The following is a 21,684-nucleotide window of genomic DNA, read 5'->3' as shown; positions in this document are numbered from 1 at the left end:
GAGAAGGGTGTCAGCCCCGGGAGAATGTGTGGTTTGGAGGGCTTCCAGCTGGCCAGAGGAAGCAGTGGCCATGTGCCTGTGCTCATCCCCCTGTCAGGACCCGTGGGAGCACGCAGGAGCCCGCCACAGGGAGCGCAGGGGCCAGGCGTGCATCCCTGGGAGTGAGAGTTGTGTTCCGAAGCAGGGCGGCCCGCAGGAGCGACAGTCCTGGTCATGTCCAAGCCCCGGGGCCACGTGCGGTGCCCTCCAGCGGGCCGACCACAGGCTGTCTCTCACAGATGCACTCCGTCCGCAACCTGCCGGCTCGGTTCCGAGAGCAGCACCAGGAGGACGGCGTGGAGGACATGACTCAGCTGGAGTGAGTGGGGGGTGGCGGGGTGACCACGCTCACAGCCAGAGCCCCTCCTCCTGCTGGGGGCCCCGCCCACCCCCAGAACGTTTTCAGAGCCTCAGTTTTCTCTGCTGCAAGTCGAAGGTCAAACAGTGTGATGAAAGCCCAGTGAGACGGACAGGTCCTACCTAAGAGCGTCCCGCACCCTCGTGAGGTAGGGGTGGCCATCATTAACCCACTGAGCAGACAGACAGACTGAGGCACAGAGGGGTGAAGTAGCTTGACAAGGCTTCACAGTTGGTTAGTGGCAGAGATGGGACTTGAACTCAGGCCTTTCTGAGCAAGGCCCTGCACTGAGGTGGGGTGGACCCTGATTGTCCCTCTCTGTGCCCCACAGAGACCTCCAGGAGACCACCGTGCTATCCAACCTCAAGACCAGATTTGAACGGGACCTCATCTACGTAAGGCCCAGGGGGCCCCGCACTGGGCTCGGATCTGAGGGCAGCTGCCTCCCTGCCTCCCGAACCCTGGGGTTTCTACTGTTTGAGTGTAACACACTAGAGCCTGGAGCTCTGAAATCCAAAATCCTGCAACGTAGAGTCTTAGAATGGTGGGTTCCAGGGCAGAGACCCGGAGACAGGGACCCCAGAAGCATGTGCCCCCACCAGAGAACCGATGGGTAAGGCTTCCAGATTTCCGGAAGCCATCGACCTGGATCGCAGGTAGGGTGGTCGGGGTGGAAGGGACCCTCTGGCCCAGAACCACAGTGCCCAGCGTGGAGGCAGGGCTGCCCCAGATCCCCTGGGTCCCTGACTCCTTCCGCCTCCAAGCAGTGGAAGTTTGACCCCCTGCAAGGCAGGGGGCCAGGCCCTGATTGTGAATAAAGGCAGGACACGGCAGGACACGGCAGCCGGCACGGCTGCTCGCAGAGTCGTGCTTGTGGGGCTCTGCTTGCGCCAGGCTCCTCCCAGCCGCAGCCTGGTGCTGCGCCTGACCCCCCACCGCCAGGGCGGGCTGTGGGAGGGCATGAGGTGTAGGCACGGGGCCAGGCAGGCAGACGTCTGTCCCCGTGAGACAGGGACCCAGGTTCCCAGGAGCGGGGGAGGGAGGGACACAGATGGGCCCTGAGGCTGCCGTCTGCCTAGCAGACATACATCGGCAGCATCCTGGTGTCGGTGAATCCATACCGAATGTTCGGGATCTACGGGCCGGAGCAGGTGCAGCAGTACAGCGGGCGGGCCCTGGCAGAGAATCCCCCGTGAGTGTCTCCGGGGCTGGGGGAGGGACCGCCCTGGGGTCTCCCTGGTGAGTCCCTGGCTGCCCCTCGGCCACGGTTCAGGGCAGCTGGCAGTGGGCAGCCCACCTGCGCAGCCCAGCAGTCTCCTCCCAAGCCCGGCCCCAGCCCTCTCTGGGTTGGAGGCCACCATGGCTCAGACCAGGATGGGGGACTTGCAGACTTGCAGGGAGCCCTTCCCCACAGGGAAGGGGGTGGAGCAGGGTTAGCTGCTCGGCTGGGCTGAGATGCCCCCTACCCACCCTCTGGGAGGTCTGGGGACACCGAGGCCCAGGGACACCTGTGGCCTGTCTCTCCAGGCATCTCTTTGCAGTTGCAAACCTCGCCTTTGCCAAAATGCTCGATGCCAAGCAGAACCAGTGCATAATCATCAGGTGAGCAGTGGCGGGGTTAGGGACCTCTGTGCATGTGTGGCTGGGGGTGTTGGGGATCTCAGAGGGACCTCCTGTACCCTTGGGGAGATCACACAGCCTCTTTGTGCTGGCCTGCCTGCTGCGTCCTCTTGCATCATGGCAGGGTCGGGGCGCCCAGACGAGGCCATGAGCAGGTGGAAGGAAGCTCACTCTGTCCCTTCACCTGGTCAGCGGAGAGAGCGGCTCTGGAAAAACTGAGGCCACCAAGCTGATTCTGCGCTACCTGGCCGCCATGAACCAGAAACGGGGCGTCACCCAGCAGGTCAGCCTGTCTCTCTGCTGCATCATCTGTCTCCCCAGGGCCCTCGGCCGAGTGCTTCGTGTGCTCCCCAAGAGGTCAGGGGGAGGCAGGAGAGGACATCCCCTGAGCCTTTTGGGAGGTAGGCCCAGCAGACTCCCACCCGCAGGGACTCTCTGCAGGCCCCGAGCCCACACACCTGGTCTCTGGGGCACAGGGGTTTGCTGTTACCTGGCGGCTCTCCTGCCCACCGAGGGCCGGGAGGGTCAGCCAGGGCCTCCATGGTCGGAGGCCCCTGGGGACAGGGAGAGGTGGTCCGTCCTGCAGCTGACCCAGCTCTGTTCTTGTCCCTCCTCCTCCTCCCTCCTGGTGGCTCCTGAAGATAAAGGTACTCTGAGCACATGCATGCCCACGCCCGTGGAACGCGTGTGTGGGTGCGCACGTGCACACACATGTGCCATGGTGGGGTGGACAGCACGAGGTGGGGTGTTGGGGGACCCGGGAAGCCCTGTGGTTCTGCAGGGGGCCCACCTCCCTCACAAAGGGGAGAGCTCGGGGTGGCACCAGCGTGCTCCCTCCTCGAGGCCCCAGGACAATCCCTGTGTCTCCTGGGGCCCAGATCCTGGAGGCAACACCCCTCCTGGAGTCCTTCGGTAACGCCAAAACTGTCCGGAATGACAACTCCAGCCGCTTCGGGAAGTTCATGGAGATCTTTCTGGAAGGGTGAGTGGGACAGGGGCAGAGCCCTCAAGGGCCCTGTGTGGACTGGGTGCCCTGGCGCAGTCCCTGCCCCACTGACTCCCCCCCCCCCACTGCAGGGGCGCAGTCTCTGGTGCCATAACCTCCCAGTACCTGCTCGAGAAATCCAGGATTGTGTTTCAGGTGGGCAGGCCCGCCAGGCCCTGAGTGTCGTGGAGCAGGGGAGGGTGGGGGCACACAGAATTAGTGGACCACACATGTGCATCGTGGTCTCCCTCCCTCTCCCACGCTCTGCGGCCACATGGGCTCTTCCTTGTGCCCGTAGCACACCAGACACCAAGCTGCCTCAGGGCCTTTGCACCGACTGTTCTCCCTGGAGCATTCTTCCCCTAGACACCTGCATGGCCAAAGCCTCAAACCCCTCACCTCCTCCAAGTCCTCCCTGGAATGTCACCCACTCAGGGAAGCCACCCCACTATGAAGTGCAGCTCCCCCTGACCCACCAGCACCACCTGTGTGGTTTTCCTTCCCTCCACCTGACTTAGTTTATGTTTTAACCAGTGATTCGCTGAGTGTGTCCCCAGCCAGCAGGTGTGCTCCAAGAGGCTTCTGCCTGCTTAGTTCCGCATGTGTCCTGAGGCCCTGGCTCCGGGCCCGGCCCCCAGTCCATGCTTGCCGCCCTTGCTGGGTGAGCCACTAGGAGGCCCTGTGAGTGCGCGCCTTGGCTATGGACACACGTGTACATAGGCGTGTGTACATACGTGAGAAGGCCACCTTTCTCTTACTGCTCCAAACTAAATTCCATCCTGCCCAGAGGCCTTCCACCCCCTGACCCCTGCCGTCACCAGGCTGGGGCTCACTCATCACGAGGCGCCAGTCTCACCTGAGGCCTGTGTGTGTTTCTGTCTGTGGCCATGGTTGGGCCTGGACGTGTGTCTGGGGGTCACCGAGGTGGGGGCTCCCCTCTCTGCACCCACCCACCCTCTCTGCAGGCCAAAAACGAGAGGAACTACCACATCTTCTATGAGCTGCTGGCCGGGCTGCCAACCCAGCTCCGGCAGGCCTTCAGCCTGCAGGGGGCCGAGACCTACTACTACCTGAACCAGGTAAGCGCCAGCGTGTGTCTGAGGCCCTGGGTCTGGTCCCCTGTCCTGTCACGCTGGGTGGGCCGAGAGAGCCCAGCTGTGGCGTCCTGCTGGACAGCAGAGGTGATGGAGGTTTGGGAGGGTGAGTTTGATTTCGGGTGTCTCATCATGGCAGGGGGACAGGTGTCTTTGGGGCCCAGAGCCAGGGTAGGGCAGGCCTAACTGAGTCTTCATTTCTCTGGAGCCCAGAGCAGAACTAGGCAGCCTGGAGCACGTCCCTCCAGAGCCTCGGCCTCCCCATCTGTAAAATGGGCACAGCCCAGTCCTGCCTTTCAGGGCCAAGTGGGGGTTAGTGAAGGAGGAGCATGGGAAGTCCTCACCATGGGGTGGGATGTGGGGCCCCTCCCGTCCGCCCGCGATAGAAGAATGAGGGACCAACTCGGGCCAGTGCAGGTGGGGGTGGAGCAGGGCCCTAACCCCCCGGCCCGGCCCCGGCCCAGGGTGGGAACTGTGAGATCTCGGGGAAGAGTGACGCGGATGACTTCCGCCGGCTCCTGGCCGCCATGGAGGTGCTGGGCTTCAGCGGTGAGGACCAGGACAGCATCTTCCGCATCCTGGCCTCCATCCTGCACCTGGGCAACGTCTACTTTGAGAAGTATGAGGTGAGACGCCACGGCCAGCTCGGGGTCCCGCTTCCCTGGGACACAGGCATCTCTCTGGAGGTTGAAGAACCACCAGGTCACAGCTGAGAGCACACGTCGCTTGTTCTCGTTCCTCCGCTTGGGGCTTGTACATCTTTTGCTTACTGGCGTGTGAGAGCTCTTTACGTACGTTAAGGCAATCGGCCTGTTGTCTCTGATGTGAATCACAAGTGTGCCTTCTGGTTTATCATTTGTGTTTTGCCTTTGTTTACAGGCTTTTTGGTGTTTTTGTAGTTCGGGGTTTCTTTTTTAGCCAGGCAGGTTTTTAAAAATTGTTCTCAGGCATTTCATTTATTGAAAGTCTTTTGTACAAATGTTAGACCTTTTATCATTTTTAGAGATAACCTATTCCTCTAAAATTGTAACAGTCTTCTAAGATTTTTTCAACACCTTTTCTGGTTTCTCTGTGGTTTTTTTAAACGTCTGACTTTCCGGCTTATCAGGTATTCATCCCAGTAAGGGGTGAGGTGGGGATCCTGTTTCTTTTTCTCCAGGTGGCCGCTCAATCTTCCAACTTGAGAAATACACATCGATCACACACTAAATTCCTGTGGGCATGTGTAGTTCCAGACTTTTTGTCGGGCTTCACTTATCTATTTACATGTGGGGATAGACACTCTGTTTTTTTTGTTGTTGTTTTGTTTTTTTTAATTTTATTGGGTTATAGTCAGTTTACAACGTTGTGTCAATCTCTGGGGTATGACACTCTGTTTTAATTGTTCCAACTTCATACTGTGTTCCACCATCTGGTGGGGCCCCCTGCACTCCTCTTCTGTTCCAGAATTTTCCTGAATGTTCTAGCTTGTTTATGTTTTCACATAGACATAAAACTCAGCTTCTGTGGCTCAAAACACACTTCTGTTGGCGTTTTGCATAGACGGACGCGCAGGAGGTGGCCTCGGTGGTGAGCGCCCGGGAGATCCAGGCCGTGGCAGAGCTGCTGCAGATCTCCCCAGAGGGCCTGCAGAAGGCCATCACCTTCAAAGTGACCGTGAGTCCCTGGGCACCGGGAATGCCACCACAGCCTCCCGCCAGCGTCCAGACAGAGCTGCTCTGCGCCCCATCCTGGGTGGGCCCTCTGCCCCTGCCCCCGGCCTGTCCATCTCCTGGCTTGGGCCCAGAAGCGGGTAACCTCAGGCCCCGCGGGCATAGGCACTCGGTCTCCAGGCCTTAGCATCGGCTGTTTCCTCTGCCTGGAATGCTCTTCCCTTTTTCATGCCTACTCATCCTTCAAGAAGACCCCACACAGGCATCCTCCTCTGCAGGGAGCTGTCCCTGAGCCCTGGTGGGTCAGCACCTCCCACGTCCTTTGCTCTTCCTCCCTTCTCCCCTCCGTGTCAAGTCTGCTTATGTCTCTGTCCTCCCCAGACCAGCAGCCCCCACACGCAACCAGCAAGGCAGGCAGAAGTGGGGACGAGTGTGTCCTGGTCGGTCCCGGCTGACTTTATGCCTAAGACCAGTCACACCACCCTCCTGGCTCCTTTCCCCGTGCCCCCTACTCCTCAGTCCTCTGAGGACTTCCCGGAGGTGCTGGCCAGCCTGCTGTCGCTCAGGGGCACATCTCCCCCCGCCCCACTGCCAGGAGACAATGCGAGAGAAGATCTTCACGCCCCTGACCGTGGAGAGCGCCGTGGATGCCAGGTGAGGCCAGCCTCCTCCTGCCTGAGCCCCAGGCCCCCAGCCCCCCAGCACTGCGGCCCTCACCCCAGCACCGCCTCTGCTCCAGGGATGCCATCGCCAAGGTCCTGTATGCACTGCTCTTCGGCTGGCTCATCGCCAGGGTCAACGCGTTGGTGTCCCCGCAGCAGGACGCCCTGTCCATCGCCATCCTGGACATCTACGGCTTTGAGGTGGGGCTCCGTCAGGGGCTCTCTCGTGTTCCTCCGCCTAGGACAGTCTCCATCCTCCATCTGTTCAGGGCCTTCCCTGGTGATCATCTCCCTTGTCCCCTGCCGCTTCCCCCCTTCACCCACAAGCACTCCCTGGGATCTCGCCTGAAAGGACCAGACCTAGGCCCTGGCCTTGGGGAGCTTCCAGGAGGGACTGGGTGGGGAGGGACGGACGCTGACAAGCACATGTGGTCAGAGCCGTCAAAGAGGCAGCCTGGCCCTGGGGCAGCCCAGAGGAGCCCCTGCGCTGCGCAGGGGTCAGGGAGCCTTCCTGGAGGGGGAGGAAACATCTCACGCTAACTCCTTAAGAGCCAGTAAAGGCAGTCGAGGTGCAGGGAGCAGCCTCCTCACAGGCCGAGAGGGGTGGGGCACGGCGACTGGGGAGCTGGAAGACACTTTCGGGGTTGGGGTGGGGGGCAGCGGCAGTGTTGAACACACAGGGCATTGAGAGCGACAGGCAGCATCAGGACAGCAGAAGTCGTTTCTGAGGCCCCCGTGGCACCTGCCACGTGCCAGCTGCTGTCCTAAGCACTTTGTTATTAATTCGCTTAATCCTCATGGCCATCCTGTGAGGTAGGCACTGTCATTTCCCCATTTTAAAGATGGGGAAACTGAGACACGGGGTTGCCCAGTGCCACATAGTTAGAAAGTGGCCGAGCTGGGACTGGGACCCAGACAGAAGGTTCCAGAGCCTGGGCCTTGAAGCACTACCAGGTGTGGGGACCTGGACTGCCAGGTTCTCACCTGTGCACAGTGGAAGGCATAGAAGGTTCTGAGCAGGGGTTCTGCAGTCAGGCCTCAGCTTGCGGAAGCTGTGGCCTTGGGAGGCAGAGAGGGCCCTGAGCCTGCACTGGGGGGACGGATGGGCTGCCGGGCCCCCTCACCCACCACCCGCCCAGCAGGACCTGAGCTTCAACAGCTTTGAGCAGCTTTGCATCAACTATGCGAACGAAAGCCTTCAGTACCTCTTCAACAAGATCATCTTCCAGGAGGAGCAGGTGGGCAGGGCCTCCGGCCGCAGCTGTCCCCTGCCCTGCCAGCCGCCAGCTGGGCCTCCTTGGAGCAGGCAGAGGGTGCTGGCTCTTCAAGGGCAAATCGGAGGCTGTCCATAGGCCCAGTGGGGGGAGAGGCATTGTGAGCCAGGGACAGGCACGTGTGAAGGCCTATGTTCTGGAGGGGAGGGTGTGGGGGGCGCCGAGCCCAGAGAAGGGCCCTCGCGGGGGTTCCTGGCCCTCAGCATGGCTGTCCCAGTGGAGGGAGGAGCAGGGCCCGGAGGACGCCTGCTGCTCTGCTAGGGAGTGTGCTCCCTGTCCAGGAGTTGTGCACGCAGGGGTGCCCTGGCCAAGCCCCTTCCCTTGGAGGCAGGCTGGGCAGCAGGGTGGGAGGGCCCCAGGCAGGGCCAGGAGGCAGAGGCCCCGCTGCCTGCAGGAGGAGTACACCCGGGAACAGATCGACTGGCGGGAGATCGCCTTCGCGGACAACCAACCCTGCATCAACCTCATCTCCCTGAAGCCCTATGGCATTTTGCGCATCCTGGACGACCAGTGCTGCTTTCCCCAGGTGAGCCCAGCGCTGCGCCAGCCTGGTCAGGTCCTTCCGCGTCTCTGAGCCTCATGTCCTCATCAGGTCTGAGTGCTGCATTTTTTTCTGCTCTGGCCTGGGGTCAGGGGCTCAGGACACCCAACCGGCCAGTCAAAGTTGAGGCTGGGTAGAGGGCTCCAGAGGAGGGGCTGCACCAGCCTGGGAAGTCATAGAAGGCTTCCTGGAGGAGGTGACCTTGGGGTTGGGCCTCACCTTTTGATTGGAAAACACAGGCTGGGAGGGGTGCTCTGGGCAGTGGGACTAGAGTGTGCACAAACAGCTGGGCTGGAGGGGAGGCAGCTGGGAGTTAATCAGACACCACCTGCAGGGGTCCACTTGGGCCGCCCCATCCCAAGCAGTGGGCAGCAGGGAAAGCTGGGACTCGTTCCTCCCCAGTGCTCGCTGGGGACCAGTCAGGGCTGGAGAGTTTGCCACTCGGCCAGGAGCAGGGTGCCCAGGCCCCTGCCCACCCCTGACCCTGGCCTGCCCCTAGGCCACAGACCACACGTTTCTGCAGAAGTGCCATTACCACCATGGCACCAACCCACTCTACTCCAAACCCAAGATGCCACTGCCCGAGTTCACCATCAAGCACTATGCTGGCAAAGTCACCTACCAGGTGGGACCTCCAGTACCGCTATCCCTGCTACTGGGGGCACTCGTGCCTGGCTCCAGTGCTGGCCCCGCTGAAACTCCACTGTGTGGTCTGGGAAAAATCACTTTACCTCTCTGAGCCTCAGTTTCCTCATCTGGAAAATGGGGGTCATAAAAGTGCCCGTCTCATGAGGCAAGCGTGAGCAGTCTGGGGCTATGGTGGGTTGATAAAGAGCCACTCCCCCTGCAGTGATGTCACTGAGGTCACTCTCATAACCCCATCTCAGACACATTCCTGCCCTGGAGGTGTCTCAGGCCCAGATTCTAAGCCTCTGTCCCCATCTGGGCCTTGTTTGCCTCATCTGTAGAATGGACACAGGACAGTGTCCTTCACTGAGGATGCGGCCAAGCCCCGGACTGGTCCTGGGAAGCTGCGGCTAGGGCCTCCTCCCCAGGAGTGGGGAGGTAGTGGGGACAGGAGGGGAGGGAGCCAGAGCAGGAGGGTCCAGTCCCCACAAGGACAAACAGGGAGACAGAGGCCTGCCAGAGCCAGGCCAGGCTCCCCCAGGGGCTGTGGGGGGCGGGGAGCAGGCGAGCATGCAGGCCGAAGCACCCTGTGTAGCTTATCCCTCTGCCCCGCCTCCCGGGCCGCGTGGGCCAGGGTGGGTCCTGCCCGAGCTGCGCGCCTCTCCCCTTGCAGGTGCATAAGTTCCTGGACAAGAACCACGACCAGGTGCGCCAGGACGTGCTGGACCTGTTTGTGCGGAGCCGGACCCGGGTGAGCCAGCCTTGCCTCCCACCGCCCCGGGCCCCCAGCCCAGAGCCAGGCCCTGCCCCGGTCCTGAGGGGGTGGGGAGGTGCCCCAGCCCCAGCCCCATACCCACCCCGTCCCTCCCCAAGTGGTTCTGCCAGCCCCTGCCCCTCTCTGGGCCTCCACTTCCCCTCTGTCCAGTGGGCACCCTCCCCACCCAGGTCGTTGCCAGAGCTCATAGCCAGGTGTGTCACAGGCCACCCGAGGGCCAGGCACAGAGTCAGTGTGTTCCCCAGACCGAAGACAGACAGCCCAACCTCAGGCGGGCCCGTGGGAAGGGGCTGAGCTCCCTGACGGAGAGATGCGCCACCTGGGAGGACACGGGCCTCTTGGGGGAGCAGGGGCCCAGTGGGTCACTTTTCTGACCCCTCTGGTCTGGGCATTGACCTCTTCTGTTCTTCCCCTTTCTCTTCCCCCTTCTCTATCTCTCTGGCTCCTGGTGCCTGGACTGCCGCCCTGGCCACTGCACCCTGGCCCAGGTGGTGGCCCACCTCTTCTCTAGCCATGCCCCGCAGGCAGTCCCCCAGCGCCTGGGCCAGAGCAGCTCCGTCTCGCGGCTCTACAAGGCACACACCGTGGCTGCTAAGTTCCAGCAGTCGCTCCTGGATCTGGTGGAGAAGATGGAAAGGTGGGCTTGGCAGGGGCACGGGCACCAGCCTCCCTCTGGCCCAGCCCCGACTCGGGGGAGGAGGACTCCCCGCTCCTGGCTCACACTGGCGTCCTCTTGCCCCTGCCCAGGTGTAACCCCTTGTTCGTGAGGTGCCTGAAGCCCAACCACAAGAAGGTGCGTGATGGGGGAGGCCCCTGGGAGAGCCAGATCCTCTTCCCCAGGCTCTGCGGCCTTGGGCGGCTGGTTTTGCCTCTCTGGACCGTCACCAGCCCCGCCCACTGTGGGAACCATTGCACGTGTGTGGGCAGCCATGCAGGCTCCCCACCTGGGCCCTCCTGCAGGAGCCCGGCCTCTTTGAGCCAGACGTGGTGATGGCACAGTTACGCTATTCGGGGGTGCTGGACACTGTGCGGATCCGCAAGGAGGGCTTTCCAGTGCGGCTGCCCTTCCAGGTGTTCATCGACAGGTACTTCAGTCAGGGTGCTTCCCGAGCTCCACAGAACCCAACTCAGCCCACCAGGGCCCCAGGGATGCCCAGTCCAGGCAGACTAGGGCTTGCCATACACAGTTGCCCAGGTTGTGCACTATGCAAGACCACCACATATTAGTTGTTACATGGCAGATATATTTATTTTTTGCATTTTTTCAGTTTTATCATGTATGTGTTGATTCCAAAGAGAGAAAGTAGTTTTAATAGTTATCATTGCAAGTTTCCAGCAGATGGCAGTAAAATGTCTTATTCTACTGAAACCAGTTATGACTGTTTTCTGACACCTAGAAGTAGAGTCTTGAGAACAGAAAGCTTTTTTCTGATAAGGAGACATTAGGAGTGGAGACACTGCTGGAACCCGGCCTCCCAGACACAGGTGTCCAGGGTGGTGACCCTGAGGTCTCGCAGGCCCCTGGGTGAGTTTGGGCCCTGCAGGTACCGCTGTCTGGTGGCCCTCCAGCGCGACCTGCCTGCCAGTGGGGACATGTGTGTGTCAGTGCTGAGCCGCCTGTGCACAGTCACGCCCAACATGTACCGCGTCGGCATCAGCAAGGTGAGTTCCACACCTGGGGGTTCCACACCCCACTCTCAGGGGCTCCAGAGCTGGAGCCTGGGAACTGAGAGACACCCAAGCTGGATTCCCATCCTGGAGGCCGCGCTGTAGAGCTGGTAAATGGAATGTTGATCCCACGTCCAGACCTTTGCTGGGGCGGTTCCTGCTGCCTGGTTCACCGTCACCCCTTCGCCCTCTCCAAATCCACCAGCTCCAGGGGCTGTCTGTTGGGCTCCTGGGCTTCTGGGGAGGGCGGGGCCCCCAGTCGGTTACCGGGCCCTTCCCTGCCTCAGTGCTTGCCGGCTGCCCTCAGCTGTTCCTTAAGGAGCACCTCCACCAGCTGCTGGAGGGCATGAGGGGGCACGCCCTGCACCTGGCAGCCCTCACGCTGCAGCGCTGCCTCCGCGGCTTCTTCATCCAGCGGCGTTTCCGCTCTCTGCGCCGCAAGATCATCCTCCTGCAAAGCCGGGCCCGAGGCTACCTGGCCAGGTGCGGCCCAGATGGGGCAGGACCCAGGCTAGGCTGGGGGAGGCCATGCCCGAACTTGGGTAGTGAGCTCTCTGCTCCTGGAGGCATGCAAGCTGAGAGTGGGGACCTCTGCCGGAAGGATGGTCAGATTCTCTGTGTCTCTCCTCTTGGATGTTCTTCTCTCCCACCCCCTGGCCTCTGTGACCAGTGAGTGGGAATCTGTCCAGCCAAGAGAGGCCCCACCCTGCATCTCCTGTACCCTGGGACTACCATGTGATGGGAAGTACATGATCCAGATGGCTTAATCCAGGCCCTGGCACTCAGTTGGCTGTGTGACCTTGGCCAAGTCACTGCTTCTCTCTGAGCTTGCTTTCCTCTGTGCAGAGAGCCCCAGAGTGAAGTGTGGGCACTGACACCAAGCCAGGCTGGTGTGGGCACCTCTGCCCCTTGGCCACCCTTGACCCCTACCCCTGAGCCCCCTACCAAGTCCCTTCTTTCCTCCGCACCCCAGGCAGCGATATCAGCAGATGAGGAGGAGCCTGGTAAAGTTCCGGTCCCTGGTGCACATGTACATGAGCCACCGGCGTTACCTCAAGGTGCAGGCCTGCCCCTCGCCCTTCTTCCAGGAGCCAGGCCTGCCCCCTCTGGGTCCGGGGGCAGCAGGGATGGGGAGGAGGCACCCAGCACCCAGGAGGAGACTGCCAGCCCGGACAGTCTTGGGTTCAGGTCCCCGCTCCGCCACTCACCAGCTGGGTGACTTTGGCCCTCTCTAGCCAAGAGGAGAGCAGTGCGGAGAGGGTCAGGTAGGGGCTGCATTGAAGGGTTTGGCCTGGGTCTGGGGTCACAACAGGGGCTTCGGGACTTGGGCACAACTGGAGTTTGGTGGCCTGAGCAGCACTGGAGGAGGTTTTGCTCTTGCCTTGATGCCTGTCTTGGGCTGTTGTCATGTGACCAACCACCAGAAAGACGAACGTAATCCAGAGCCCCGAGGAGCTGTGTGCCTCTACTGGCTACTTTGAGGGTGACGGGGAAGGGGCGTCTGCCTGCTGCTTCCCAGAAACCCCACGACCCTCCCTTCCCCGAATGGTCCTCCCCCTGCCCTTGCCTCTGTCTGTCTTGCTGTCTTTGTCCTCAACACGCGTTTCTCTGGCCACACCTCTGCCTCCCCTACCTGTGAAGGGGGGTGGTTGCCTCCAGGCAGCAGGCACGCTGAGCCCTGGCTTCTCCTGCTGGCTGCCTTGGGCGCACTGGCCTGGCCCGCCCCGGCCTGGGGCCGCTGTCGCCTCTGCCCGCCGTTCCCACCTTGACCATCCGCTCTCCTGCAGCTAAGGGCAGAGCGGAGGCTCCGGGTGGAGGAGGCGCGGCTGCGGGAGCAGGAGGTGGGTGTGGGGGTCCAGTTGGCCGCAGGGGACCGGAAGGGAGGCTGCCAGGCGGGGATGGTGGCGGGCCCATCCCCTCACCATGTGCCGTCCCTGCAGGAGCTGAGCAAGCGGCAGGTGGTGGCTGTGGGGCACCTGGAGGTGCCAGCAGAGCTGGCTGGGCTCTTGCGAGCCGTGGCAGGTGTGTCAGTGCCGGACGGTGTGGCGGGGCGGGGGGAGCTGGAGGGCCGGGTGCCTCACGTCCTCCTCCACATCCACAGGTCTCGGGATGGCCCAGGGCCCCCAGGTGGCCCCCGTGCGGACTCCCCGGCTTCAGGCCGAGCCCCGGGTCACCTTGCCCCTGGATATCAACAACCACCCCATGGCCAAGTTCGTCCGGTGCCACTTCAGGGTAAGAGCCTGTGCAGGCCCACGCGGCCCTGGCCAGTGTGGGCGCTGCCAGTTAGGACTGATGCTGTCCTCCGCCCCGGGCAGGCTCCTGCGGGGTCAGGTATGCGCCCTTCTGTTGCTGGATCAGGAGGAGCCTGGGGCCTCCCGGGAGGCCTGGATGGCAGTGGCGGGTACCCGAGGGCTCAGGAGTGGCTTTTGGCCAACCTATCTGGAGATAGTTCAGGAATTTAACAGCTGGTGGGCCCAGAGCACATGTCCCTGGTCTTAATTTCCTGCCCTCCAGAGAGGACCCCGGTGGGGCATTGACCGCAGACTTCTGAGGGCTGGTATTGGCCCCACTCCAAGCCACAGCTTCCCCTTTGCACGCTGCAGAAGGAGCCCCATGCCCCCGCCCGCCTCTGTCCCCACGTGCCTGCCCTGTGCCCCCAGGAACCTGCCTTCGGGATGCTGACAGTGCCCCTGAGGACACCCCTCACGTGGCTGCCGGCCGAGCACCACGCAGAGGCCGTGGGCATCTTCAAGCTGGTACGGGTCTGCCCAGACCACTGCGAATTCCCAGCCACTGCCCCTGAGGCCAGACCATGAGTCCTCTGGTCCTGCACTCCTGGACCCTCCACTGGCCCAGGCATGAGCCCGGGCCTCTTCCTTGCAGGAGAGACTGCTTTGAGGATGTCTGGCCTCCCCTCCAGGCTGGGCCTGGGGTTGGGGGGTCTTTCTTCTCCCAGCCAGCTTCCTAGCAAAGAGGCTGCCTCCAAGCCTCTCTGGAGTATCTGAGAACACCAAGAGCAGATCCGGTCCTTCCCTCAAGGACTTCCTAGTCTGAAAAGGGAGGCCAAGCAGACCTTGTACCAAGCAGGGGGTCGCAGAGGTTGGGGAGTCCAGGCAGGGCCCCCAGTCCAGCCCTGGGCAGGGTTGGTGAGGGCTTCCTGGAGGAGGGGGCATTTGAGCTAGAGAGGAGGGAGGCATCTGAGTCTCCCAGCCAGGGCAGGTGGAGAAGGCACAGAGAGATGAGGAAATAGATGGGTCAGAACAGAGATGTAGGAGGGCGAAGGCCAGAGGGGTCCCAAGGCCTTGATGACAGGCCCAGAGCTGTGGTTTCACGCCAGAGGCCGGAGGGAGCCAAGGGAGGTGCTTCCATGGGAGGGACGTGGTCGGGTATGCATGTTGGACGGTCCCCTGTGGGGCCTGGATGGAGCAAGGGTTGAGGGGCCTGCTGGAGGCCAGGGGTGCGGGGAGAGGGTGCTGTGTGGGAAGCTGTAGGTCAATGAGAACCTTGACTTTTCCCAAATGCTTAGCCACTTTGTGTCGGACAGGGCTGTTACACTGTAACATTTCACATGGGCAGGGGGACACGTGGGAAGGACATGAGAGAGATGCCCAGGGGGTGGGGACCGGGCAGGGACAATCTTCCAAGAGGCCCAGGAGACTCTGTCTGTGGCCAGATCCTGCGTTTCATGGGCGACCCCCAGCTGCACGGTGCCCGGGACAGCGTCTTCGGGAACTACATCGTCCAGAAAGGGCTGGCGGTGCCTGAGCTGCGGGACGAGATCCTGGCGCAGCTGGCCAACCAGGTGTGGCGCAACCCCAGCGCCCACAACGCTGAGCGGGGCTGGCTCTTGCTGGCCGCCTGCCTGGGCAGCTTCGCACCTTCCTCACGCTTCGACAAGTATCTGCTCAAGTGAGTGGAACCGAGCAGGGCCGGGGCGTGAGGATGTGAGGTCAGGCCAGGAGTGACGCTCTGTGCTGGGAGGCTCAGGCTCTGAGGCTGGCCTGGGGCTTCACTGGGAGGGTGGGAGTCTGGAACCCAGAGGTGGCAGGACCAGGGAGTAGGGAATTTGGAAGAGCGCATCCATCTCTCATGTCATGGGGGCAGGGGCAGGTACGGCAGGGTGGTTAGGAGTGCAGGCCCTGACAGTCTGTATTCAAATGAGCTGGGTGACCTTGGGCAAGTTACTTAATGTCTCTGAGCCTGAGTTTCCTCACCTATAAAATGCGGATGAGAAGAGTACCTGCTCCATAGGCTGTGTGAGGATTAAACGGCAAACACGTGTGAAATGCCTAGAACAGAGACAGGTGCGCGGTGTGTGCTCTGTGAGGGTAGCAACACCCTGGTGGCGATAAGATGGTGGTGGTGATGTCACCCTGCTGTGTGGTAAGGATGATTTCAGGAAAAGAGCTCAAGCAGGCCCTGGGCGTGAATCCTAGCTCTGCCGCTGACTTGCTGTGTGACCTGGGGCATATCATTGCCCGTCTCTGAACATCTCTTACCTGTGACTTGGGGATGGTAACAGGACCCACCCTACAGGGTGGCTGTGAGTTGCGGAGGGTACAGAGCTCCCCCCGGACCACGTGCAGGAGGGCAGCTCCTTGGCCAGTCTTGTGAACCTGCTGGGGGTAGGGCCACCACCTGCCCGTCCAGCTTCCTGCGGCCGCTGCCCTAGGTTCCCTCTTGCAGCTGCTGTGGGCCGGCCCTTAGCGGGTGGGAGGGGCGGGGGTCAGGCTGGCTGGTCCTGGTTCGGGTTGCACCCTCACAGCCATCTCTTCTGTGGACGAGAACTTGGGGGCAGCCTCGGAGAGGGCAGGTAGTCACCCAGGGCTGCCTGGTGAGAGAACCGAGTCTCCGGGGTCCGGGTCTCTGTCCACGCCCTGCTCAGACCCCACCCTTTCGATGACGTGTTGCTCCAACAAGCTTAGGTGGGCCAAGCTATGACCTCTTCGGCCAGTCCTTGGATTGCTGTGCTGACTTGAGACACTCCGGGCACCCTGGACCCTTTCAGCCGGGCCCTGGCGCCCTGGGCTGGCCTGGGCCTCCCTTGCGCAGGCCTCGGGGCCTTCCCCACGCCCACCCGCCGGCCTCGGCTCCCTCTTCCTCCGGTGCCCACTCCTCCCCTCAGGTTCGTGTCTGATCATGGGCGGGATGGCTTCCAGGCCGTGTGTCAGCATCGCCTCATGCAGGCCATGGGCCGGGCCCAGCAGCAGGGCTCCGGGGCTGCCCGCACCTTCCCTCCCAGCCAGCTCGAGTGGACGGCTGCCCAGGAGAAGGCCGGCATGGCGCTGGACGTGGGCTGCCTCAACGGTGAGCGCCTTCCCTCCCTGCCTGCCCCTCCCTCCCCCTCCATTGGGGGCAGCTGGAGGTAGCAGCGGCCAGTAGCTCTGGGGTTAGGAGAAGCCCAGGAGGCTCTGGAGCTGGGAGAGGCCTGATGGATGGAGCCCTGGAGAGAGGCTGGTGTGGGGGTGTGGGGCCAGGGCAGTGAGGATGTGAGTTTGGGGATGGGGGAGCGGGAGGCCTGGCCCACAGACACTCCTGCTCTGGGCTGAGCCCCACCCCTGCTGCCGCCCCAGGTGACCAGTTCTCCTGCCCGGTGCACTCCTGGAGTACGGGGGAAGAGGTGGCTGGAGACATTCTGAGGCACAGGTTGGCTCCTGGAATGCCCGACCCAGTGCACCCTTGTGCATCTGGCTTGAGGGGGTGGGCAGGAGGGCAGATCCCCCAGAGTCCCATAGGGTGTTCACTCTGGTCATGGTGGTGTCTGGCTCACATCCCCGGGCCTCCCTGGGCGGTCCTCTTGGCTCTCTTCCTCATTTCCATCCCTCCGTGTGCTGTCACCAGGGGGCTGACGGACGGCTGGCGGGGCTGGACGGTGGCCATGAAGAACGGGGTCCAGTGGGCAGAGCTGGCGGGCCATGACTACGTGCTGGACCTGGTGTCGGACCTAGAGCTGCTCAGGGACTTCCCGCGACAGAAGTCCTACTTCATTGTGGGTGCGGAGGAGCCCACGGCCGGCAGGGGAAGCCCCAGAGTGTAGGTGGCTCCCTGGGCCCCTCGGACAGACGGCCTCTCATGCACAAGTCTCCCCTCCCGGATACTGGGAGAGGCTGTGTGCATTCTGAACTTAGCTTCAAGGTTCTCGTGGGGGTGAGGCTCAGCACGGGTCCTGCCTCTAAAGGGAGGGAGTCAGCCACTTCCAGGGCACAGAGGATCGGGAAAGGAGGTCTCTCTGCGAGTCAGTGCTCTGTGTTTCCCTTTCCCCACAGGCTGTTCGGGAACAGCTGGGACTCGGACGAGGAGGCGCCTGCTAGGCTCCAGCCCCAGGGGCATGTGCCCCAAGTGGCTGACTCTGATGGGTACTGCAGTCACAAGGAGGATGGTACAAATGGGGAGACTGAGGCCCAGAGAGGGACAGCGACCCACCAAGGTCAACCAGCAGTGGCAGCTGTCTCTGGTGGGAGGGAGCCTGGGGCTAGGGGTGGTGGTCAGCAGGAGAAAAGAACTTGACTCTTGTGTCCCCCCACCCTCACCAGACTCGGACAGCCTTGGAGAGCCCGCTGTGCCCCACAAGGGGCTGGACTGCTACCTGGACAGCCTCTTCAGCCCTGTGCTGTCCTATGGGGATGCGGTAGGGATGCGGCGGGGCGTCCGTGGACCACGGGCCCAGCACGTGCACACTGAGTTACACACTGGCAGGACGACAGGGGCCTCTCACAGCCAGGGCCATGGGGTGGCACGTTCGGTTTGGGTCTCTGCTGGGGGCCAGGCAAAGGGTGAGAGTGTCCCCACAGCTGGAGGTGCTCCTGCTGGACACAGAAGGGCCCACGGCTGCAAGTCCAGGACCCTGCCCCCACCCCATAGCCCCCTTGCTCACTCCAGGAACTCCCAGGAGCCCCTCCATGGCAGGACGTGTGGCCCTGAGCAGGGCACAGCCCCTTTGAACCTCAGTTCACTCCTCTGTGAAAGGGGGTGGGCTGGGGCTCGCGGGTGTGGGAGGACCGATTCGGGTGCAGAGGCTGGGCACATGGCAGGTGCTGCCGGGGGAGGCCCTTGGATGGAGGCGGTGGCGGTGTCGGGTGCCTGTTGCCTTGGAACCTGGGGAACATGGCATTGAGGCGGTCACTTGAGCCACCTGCTGCCCCCAGGACCTGGAGAAGCCAACGGCCGTGGCCTGTCGCATGAAAGGGGGCAGCCAGCCTGGCGGGGGCGGCAGCAGCAGCAGCACCAATGGCACCGCTGGGAGACCTCCAGAGCCCAAGCCAAAGCCAAGTCAGTGCCTGCCCCCGGGTGGGTCCCAGGGTCGGGCAAGGGGGCCCCGTGGTTCTCAGGGCTCCTTCTGACCTAGAGCAGAGGCAGCCTCGGGAGTGGGGGGAGGGTGAGCCAGTGGGGGACGGGGGGTAAGGAGTTCCCATTCCTCCCGTCCCCCCCACCTCTGGATCCACGCCTCCTGACCCAGCCCCCATAGTTCCAGGCCTGGACGCCTCCACGTTAGCTCTGCAGCAAGCCTTCATCCACAAGCAAGCCGTGCTGCTGGTGAGTGCCTGGGGGCTCCCCGGGGGTGGGGGCCGAGCCGGCTGCCAGGTCACTGCCACCGCCTCTCCCCAGGCCCGGGAGATGGCCCTGCAGGCCATGGCGTTCCAGCAGCCGCCCCTGAGGCCCGCCCCCAGGCCCTTGCCCCCAGAGGTGAGCCTGGCCCCCAGGTGAGTGCTGGGCTGCCCTCGGGCGTTGCGTATCTCTCTGAGTCAGGAGCCCCACAGCCCCTCCTGGGCAGACCTGGGGTCCCTGAGAGCAGACTGGTGTGTCCTAGGAAGCCCACCTCACACGCTGCTCTCCACAGAAACCTCTGGCGCTGGAGGCTCGGCCCAAGTTCGTAGGCACGGGACCCCCGGCCAAGCCCGTGCTCCTGCGCTCCGCTCCGAAGCCCGCGGCCCCTGCCCCTCTGGCCAAGGCCCCGAGGCTCCCCACCAAGCCCGTGGCTGCCCCCATTCTAGCTCAGGGCAGGGCTTCTCCGGAAACCAGTGAGTGTCCTATCCCAGCTGGGGGCTTCCTGGGACGGGGCTGGGAGTGAGGCCTCACCCTGTCCCCCGCCTGGCCACAGCGTCACCCTGCCCAGAGCTGGTTCGGTCCTCGACCCTCAACTCGGAGCACTTCCCGCAGCCCACGCAGCAGATCAAGAACATCATCAGGCAGTACCAGCAGCCGCCCCGGGGAGGCCGGCCCGAGGCACTCAGGTCAGCCTGCCCACCCCAGCCCTCCAGCCCTCCAGCCCTCCAGCCCGGCCTCCTCGCAGGCCTGCATGCCCAGTGTCCGTGTGACCATCGGCTGGGTTAGCAGCGCACCCCCACCCCGGCAAACTTCAGGGAGGGAGTCTGTTCACGCAGATGGTCCAGACGTGTCCGCCGAGCAGAGGGAGGCTCAGACTGCTGTCTAGGTTGTGCTGTGTGAGCCCACGCCTGTCTCTGGTCCTTTCTGGGTCCTCATTTGTAGTGATGGGGGTAGGGGGAGAACTTCCCTATTGCGAGAGTTTGTGGCTGGAAGGAGGAGACTCAGTGTCCAACACAGCAGGAAGGACGGCAGGAGGGTCTTCGTGAAGCAGCCAGACCCCCACGAGGAGGCCCTGAGGATCCTGAAGAGGCAGATGAGCCAAGCGGCGGCGGCACCTGGCCCCCTGGTGAGGGCAGAGTCTGGCGGGGCCCAGGCAGAGCGGGGGGCCAGTGGGGCCTCTAGGGGAGCCTCCAATGCAGCTGCCCTGTAAGCTGTGGCCCTGCTGCCCCCTGAGCATTTGCTTTCTGGTGGGGACAGGTGCCCCGAGAGGCCGTGGCCCTGATGAAGCCTGTGACCAGCATACCAAGGCAGTCCCCGGGGCCTACTCCAGGTAAGGGCTGGGACGGGGGATGGGGGCAAGAGGGCAGGTGTCCAAGCGTATGATTGTGAGCACAGGTGAGTCTCGGTCTGTATGAGTGTGGCGTGTGTGTCCGCGTCTGGGCCCATGTGGACCTGCTGTGTGGACTTTTGTGTAATTGTATCAGCACTTACATAACGCTGATTTCAGGCCAGGCTCACCCTGGCTTTACTAAATCCTCACTAAGACCCTTCAACATGGGACCATTTGTGCCTGAAGATGTTACAGGCAGGGAGACAGGCACAGAGAGGTTAAGTCACTTGCTTGAGATCACACAGCTCAAAAGTGTCAGACCAGGGATATAAACCCAGGCCTCCTGGTGTCACAGTTGGAGCCCTAACCCTGCTTCACGACTGCCATGGTGATCCTAGCAAATAATCAGCTCACATCGTGTCCCCACCACAACGCTGCTGTGGCTCCTGGGGTAAACTCCAGACTCCTCCCTATGGCCCAGGAATCCTCCCCAACCTCGTCTCCTCCCACTCTCCCTCAGCACACCCTCTTCCTCACTGTTTCTGGGACACACCAAGCTCATTCCTGCCTCAGGGCCTTTGCCCTTGCTGTTCCCTCTGCCTAGAATGCTCACCTGGCCCCTGCTCATCACTTGGTTCTCAAACGTCACCTCCTCAGAGAGGCCTCTCCACCCACCCACACTGATGGCCCCTCAGGGCCCAGCCCCAGACTTCCCTAAGTCCCCCAGTTTTATTTCCACCCTGGCTGCCAGCACCAAGAGCTCTGTCCGTTCTGAGTGGTCTGCTGTGTCCTCACCTGCCAGAGGACTCAACTCCAGCAGCACCTGGTCTCTGCGGTCACCACTTGGCCCAGACGCCCTGGGTCTCTGTGTAGGGTGAAGGGCTGGGTGTGCCTGCGTGCTCAGGCCCGCTCCTGCCTGGCTCTGCCTCCCCAGCGCTGCCCTCAAGGTCCCTGGAGCCCGACGAGGACCCCTTGGAGACACGGCTGCACCGCCTCCTCAACCCCGACTTCTATGGCTACCAGGACGCCCCCTGGCGGATCTTCCTGCGCAAAGAGGTGCCTGGAGCCAGGCAGGGGTGGGTAGGGCAGTGGACCTGGTCAAGGCAAGCCCAGCTGGAGAGGGGCTTCCAGGAGGTCCTCACCAGAGCCCCGCCCCCACAGGTGTTCTACCCCAAGGACAGCTACAGCCACCCTGTGCAGCTAGACCTCCTGTTCAGACAGGTGAGGGCCTCCTTCCCCTCTGCCCCGAGGACTCAGCAGGGCAGTGGGCACTTAGACTAGCTGTCTGCAGATCCTCCTTCTGCTTCTGCACCCTTGGAGTTGGGGTCCCTGACCACAGCGAGGATGAGAGGCCATCCTGCCGAGTCCTCCAGCGTGGACAGGGTCGACGCACCCACAGTCCACGTAGTAGCCAGACGCACAGTCGGTCTGAGCTGGGCGGGGCCCTGGGGGTCCAGCCCAAGCCCCACCACGTACACCAGAAAGCTAAGACTGGGGAGGCAAGGAGAAAGGAG

At 62.6% G+C, this 21,684-nt stretch overlaps 1 protein-coding gene across 1 annotated transcript in view; it reads left to right on the top strand.

The window, feature by feature from the left end:
* Nucleotides 1–21,684, top strand: part of MYO15A (myosin XVA) — a 42,683-nt gene that overhangs the window by 5,206 nt on the left and 15,793 nt on the right. The window contains exons 2-43 of the mRNA XM_032498972.1: nt 279–358; nt 729–792; nt 1,480–1,589; nt 1,925–1,999; nt 2,210–2,300; nt 2,659–2,664; nt 2,896–2,999; nt 3,095–3,158; nt 3,968–4,081; nt 4,561–4,722; nt 5,639–5,752; nt 6,344–6,402; nt 6,488–6,611; nt 7,553–7,648; nt 8,079–8,210; nt 8,725–8,850; nt 9,526–9,603; nt 10,116–10,264; nt 10,375–10,420; nt 10,588–10,712; nt 11,172–11,289; nt 11,603–11,778; nt 12,269–12,353; nt 13,083–13,136; nt 13,236–13,317; nt 13,397–13,527; nt 13,956–14,051; nt 14,969–15,204; nt 16,421–16,602; nt 16,869–16,941; nt 17,137–17,328; nt 17,562–17,722; nt 17,829–17,923; nt 18,441–18,564; nt 18,761–18,828; nt 18,901–18,978; nt 19,133–19,313; nt 19,394–19,526; nt 19,861–19,966; nt 20,098–20,170; nt 21,105–21,226; nt 21,332–21,391. Of these exons, the coding sequence (XP_032354863.1) occupies nt 279–358; nt 729–792; nt 1,480–1,589; nt 1,925–1,999; nt 2,210–2,300; nt 2,659–2,664; nt 2,896–2,999; nt 3,095–3,158; nt 3,968–4,081; nt 4,561–4,722; nt 5,639–5,752; nt 6,344–6,402; nt 6,488–6,611; nt 7,553–7,648; nt 8,079–8,210; nt 8,725–8,850; nt 9,526–9,603; nt 10,116–10,264; nt 10,375–10,420; nt 10,588–10,712; nt 11,172–11,289; nt 11,603–11,778; nt 12,269–12,353; nt 13,083–13,136; nt 13,236–13,317; nt 13,397–13,527; nt 13,956–14,051; nt 14,969–15,204; nt 16,421–16,602; nt 16,869–16,941; nt 17,137–17,328; nt 17,562–17,722; nt 17,829–17,923; nt 18,441–18,564; nt 18,761–18,828; nt 18,901–18,978; nt 19,133–19,313; nt 19,394–19,526; nt 19,861–19,966; nt 20,098–20,170; nt 21,105–21,226; nt 21,332–21,391 (4,545 nt within the window). The remainder of the gene's footprint in view (nt 1–278; nt 359–728; nt 793–1,479; nt 1,590–1,924; nt 2,000–2,209; nt 2,301–2,658; nt 2,665–2,895; nt 3,000–3,094; nt 3,159–3,967; nt 4,082–4,560; nt 4,723–5,638; nt 5,753–6,343; nt 6,403–6,487; nt 6,612–7,552; nt 7,649–8,078; nt 8,211–8,724; nt 8,851–9,525; nt 9,604–10,115; nt 10,265–10,374; nt 10,421–10,587; nt 10,713–11,171; nt 11,290–11,602; nt 11,779–12,268; nt 12,354–13,082; nt 13,137–13,235; nt 13,318–13,396; nt 13,528–13,955; nt 14,052–14,968; nt 15,205–16,420; nt 16,603–16,868; nt 16,942–17,136; nt 17,329–17,561; nt 17,723–17,828; nt 17,924–18,440; nt 18,565–18,760; nt 18,829–18,900; nt 18,979–19,132; nt 19,314–19,393; nt 19,527–19,860; nt 19,967–20,097; nt 20,171–21,104; nt 21,227–21,331; nt 21,392–21,684) is intronic.

Source organism: Camelus ferus, chromosome 16 (assembly GCF_009834535.1).
Source record: "Camelus ferus isolate YT-003-E chromosome 16, BCGSAC_Cfer_1.0, whole genome shotgun sequence".
In the NCBI taxonomy this organism is placed as follows: Eukaryota; Metazoa; Chordata; class Mammalia; order Artiodactyla; family Camelidae; genus Camelus; species Camelus ferus.
This window is presented reverse-complemented; position numbering and strand designations above follow the sequence as displayed.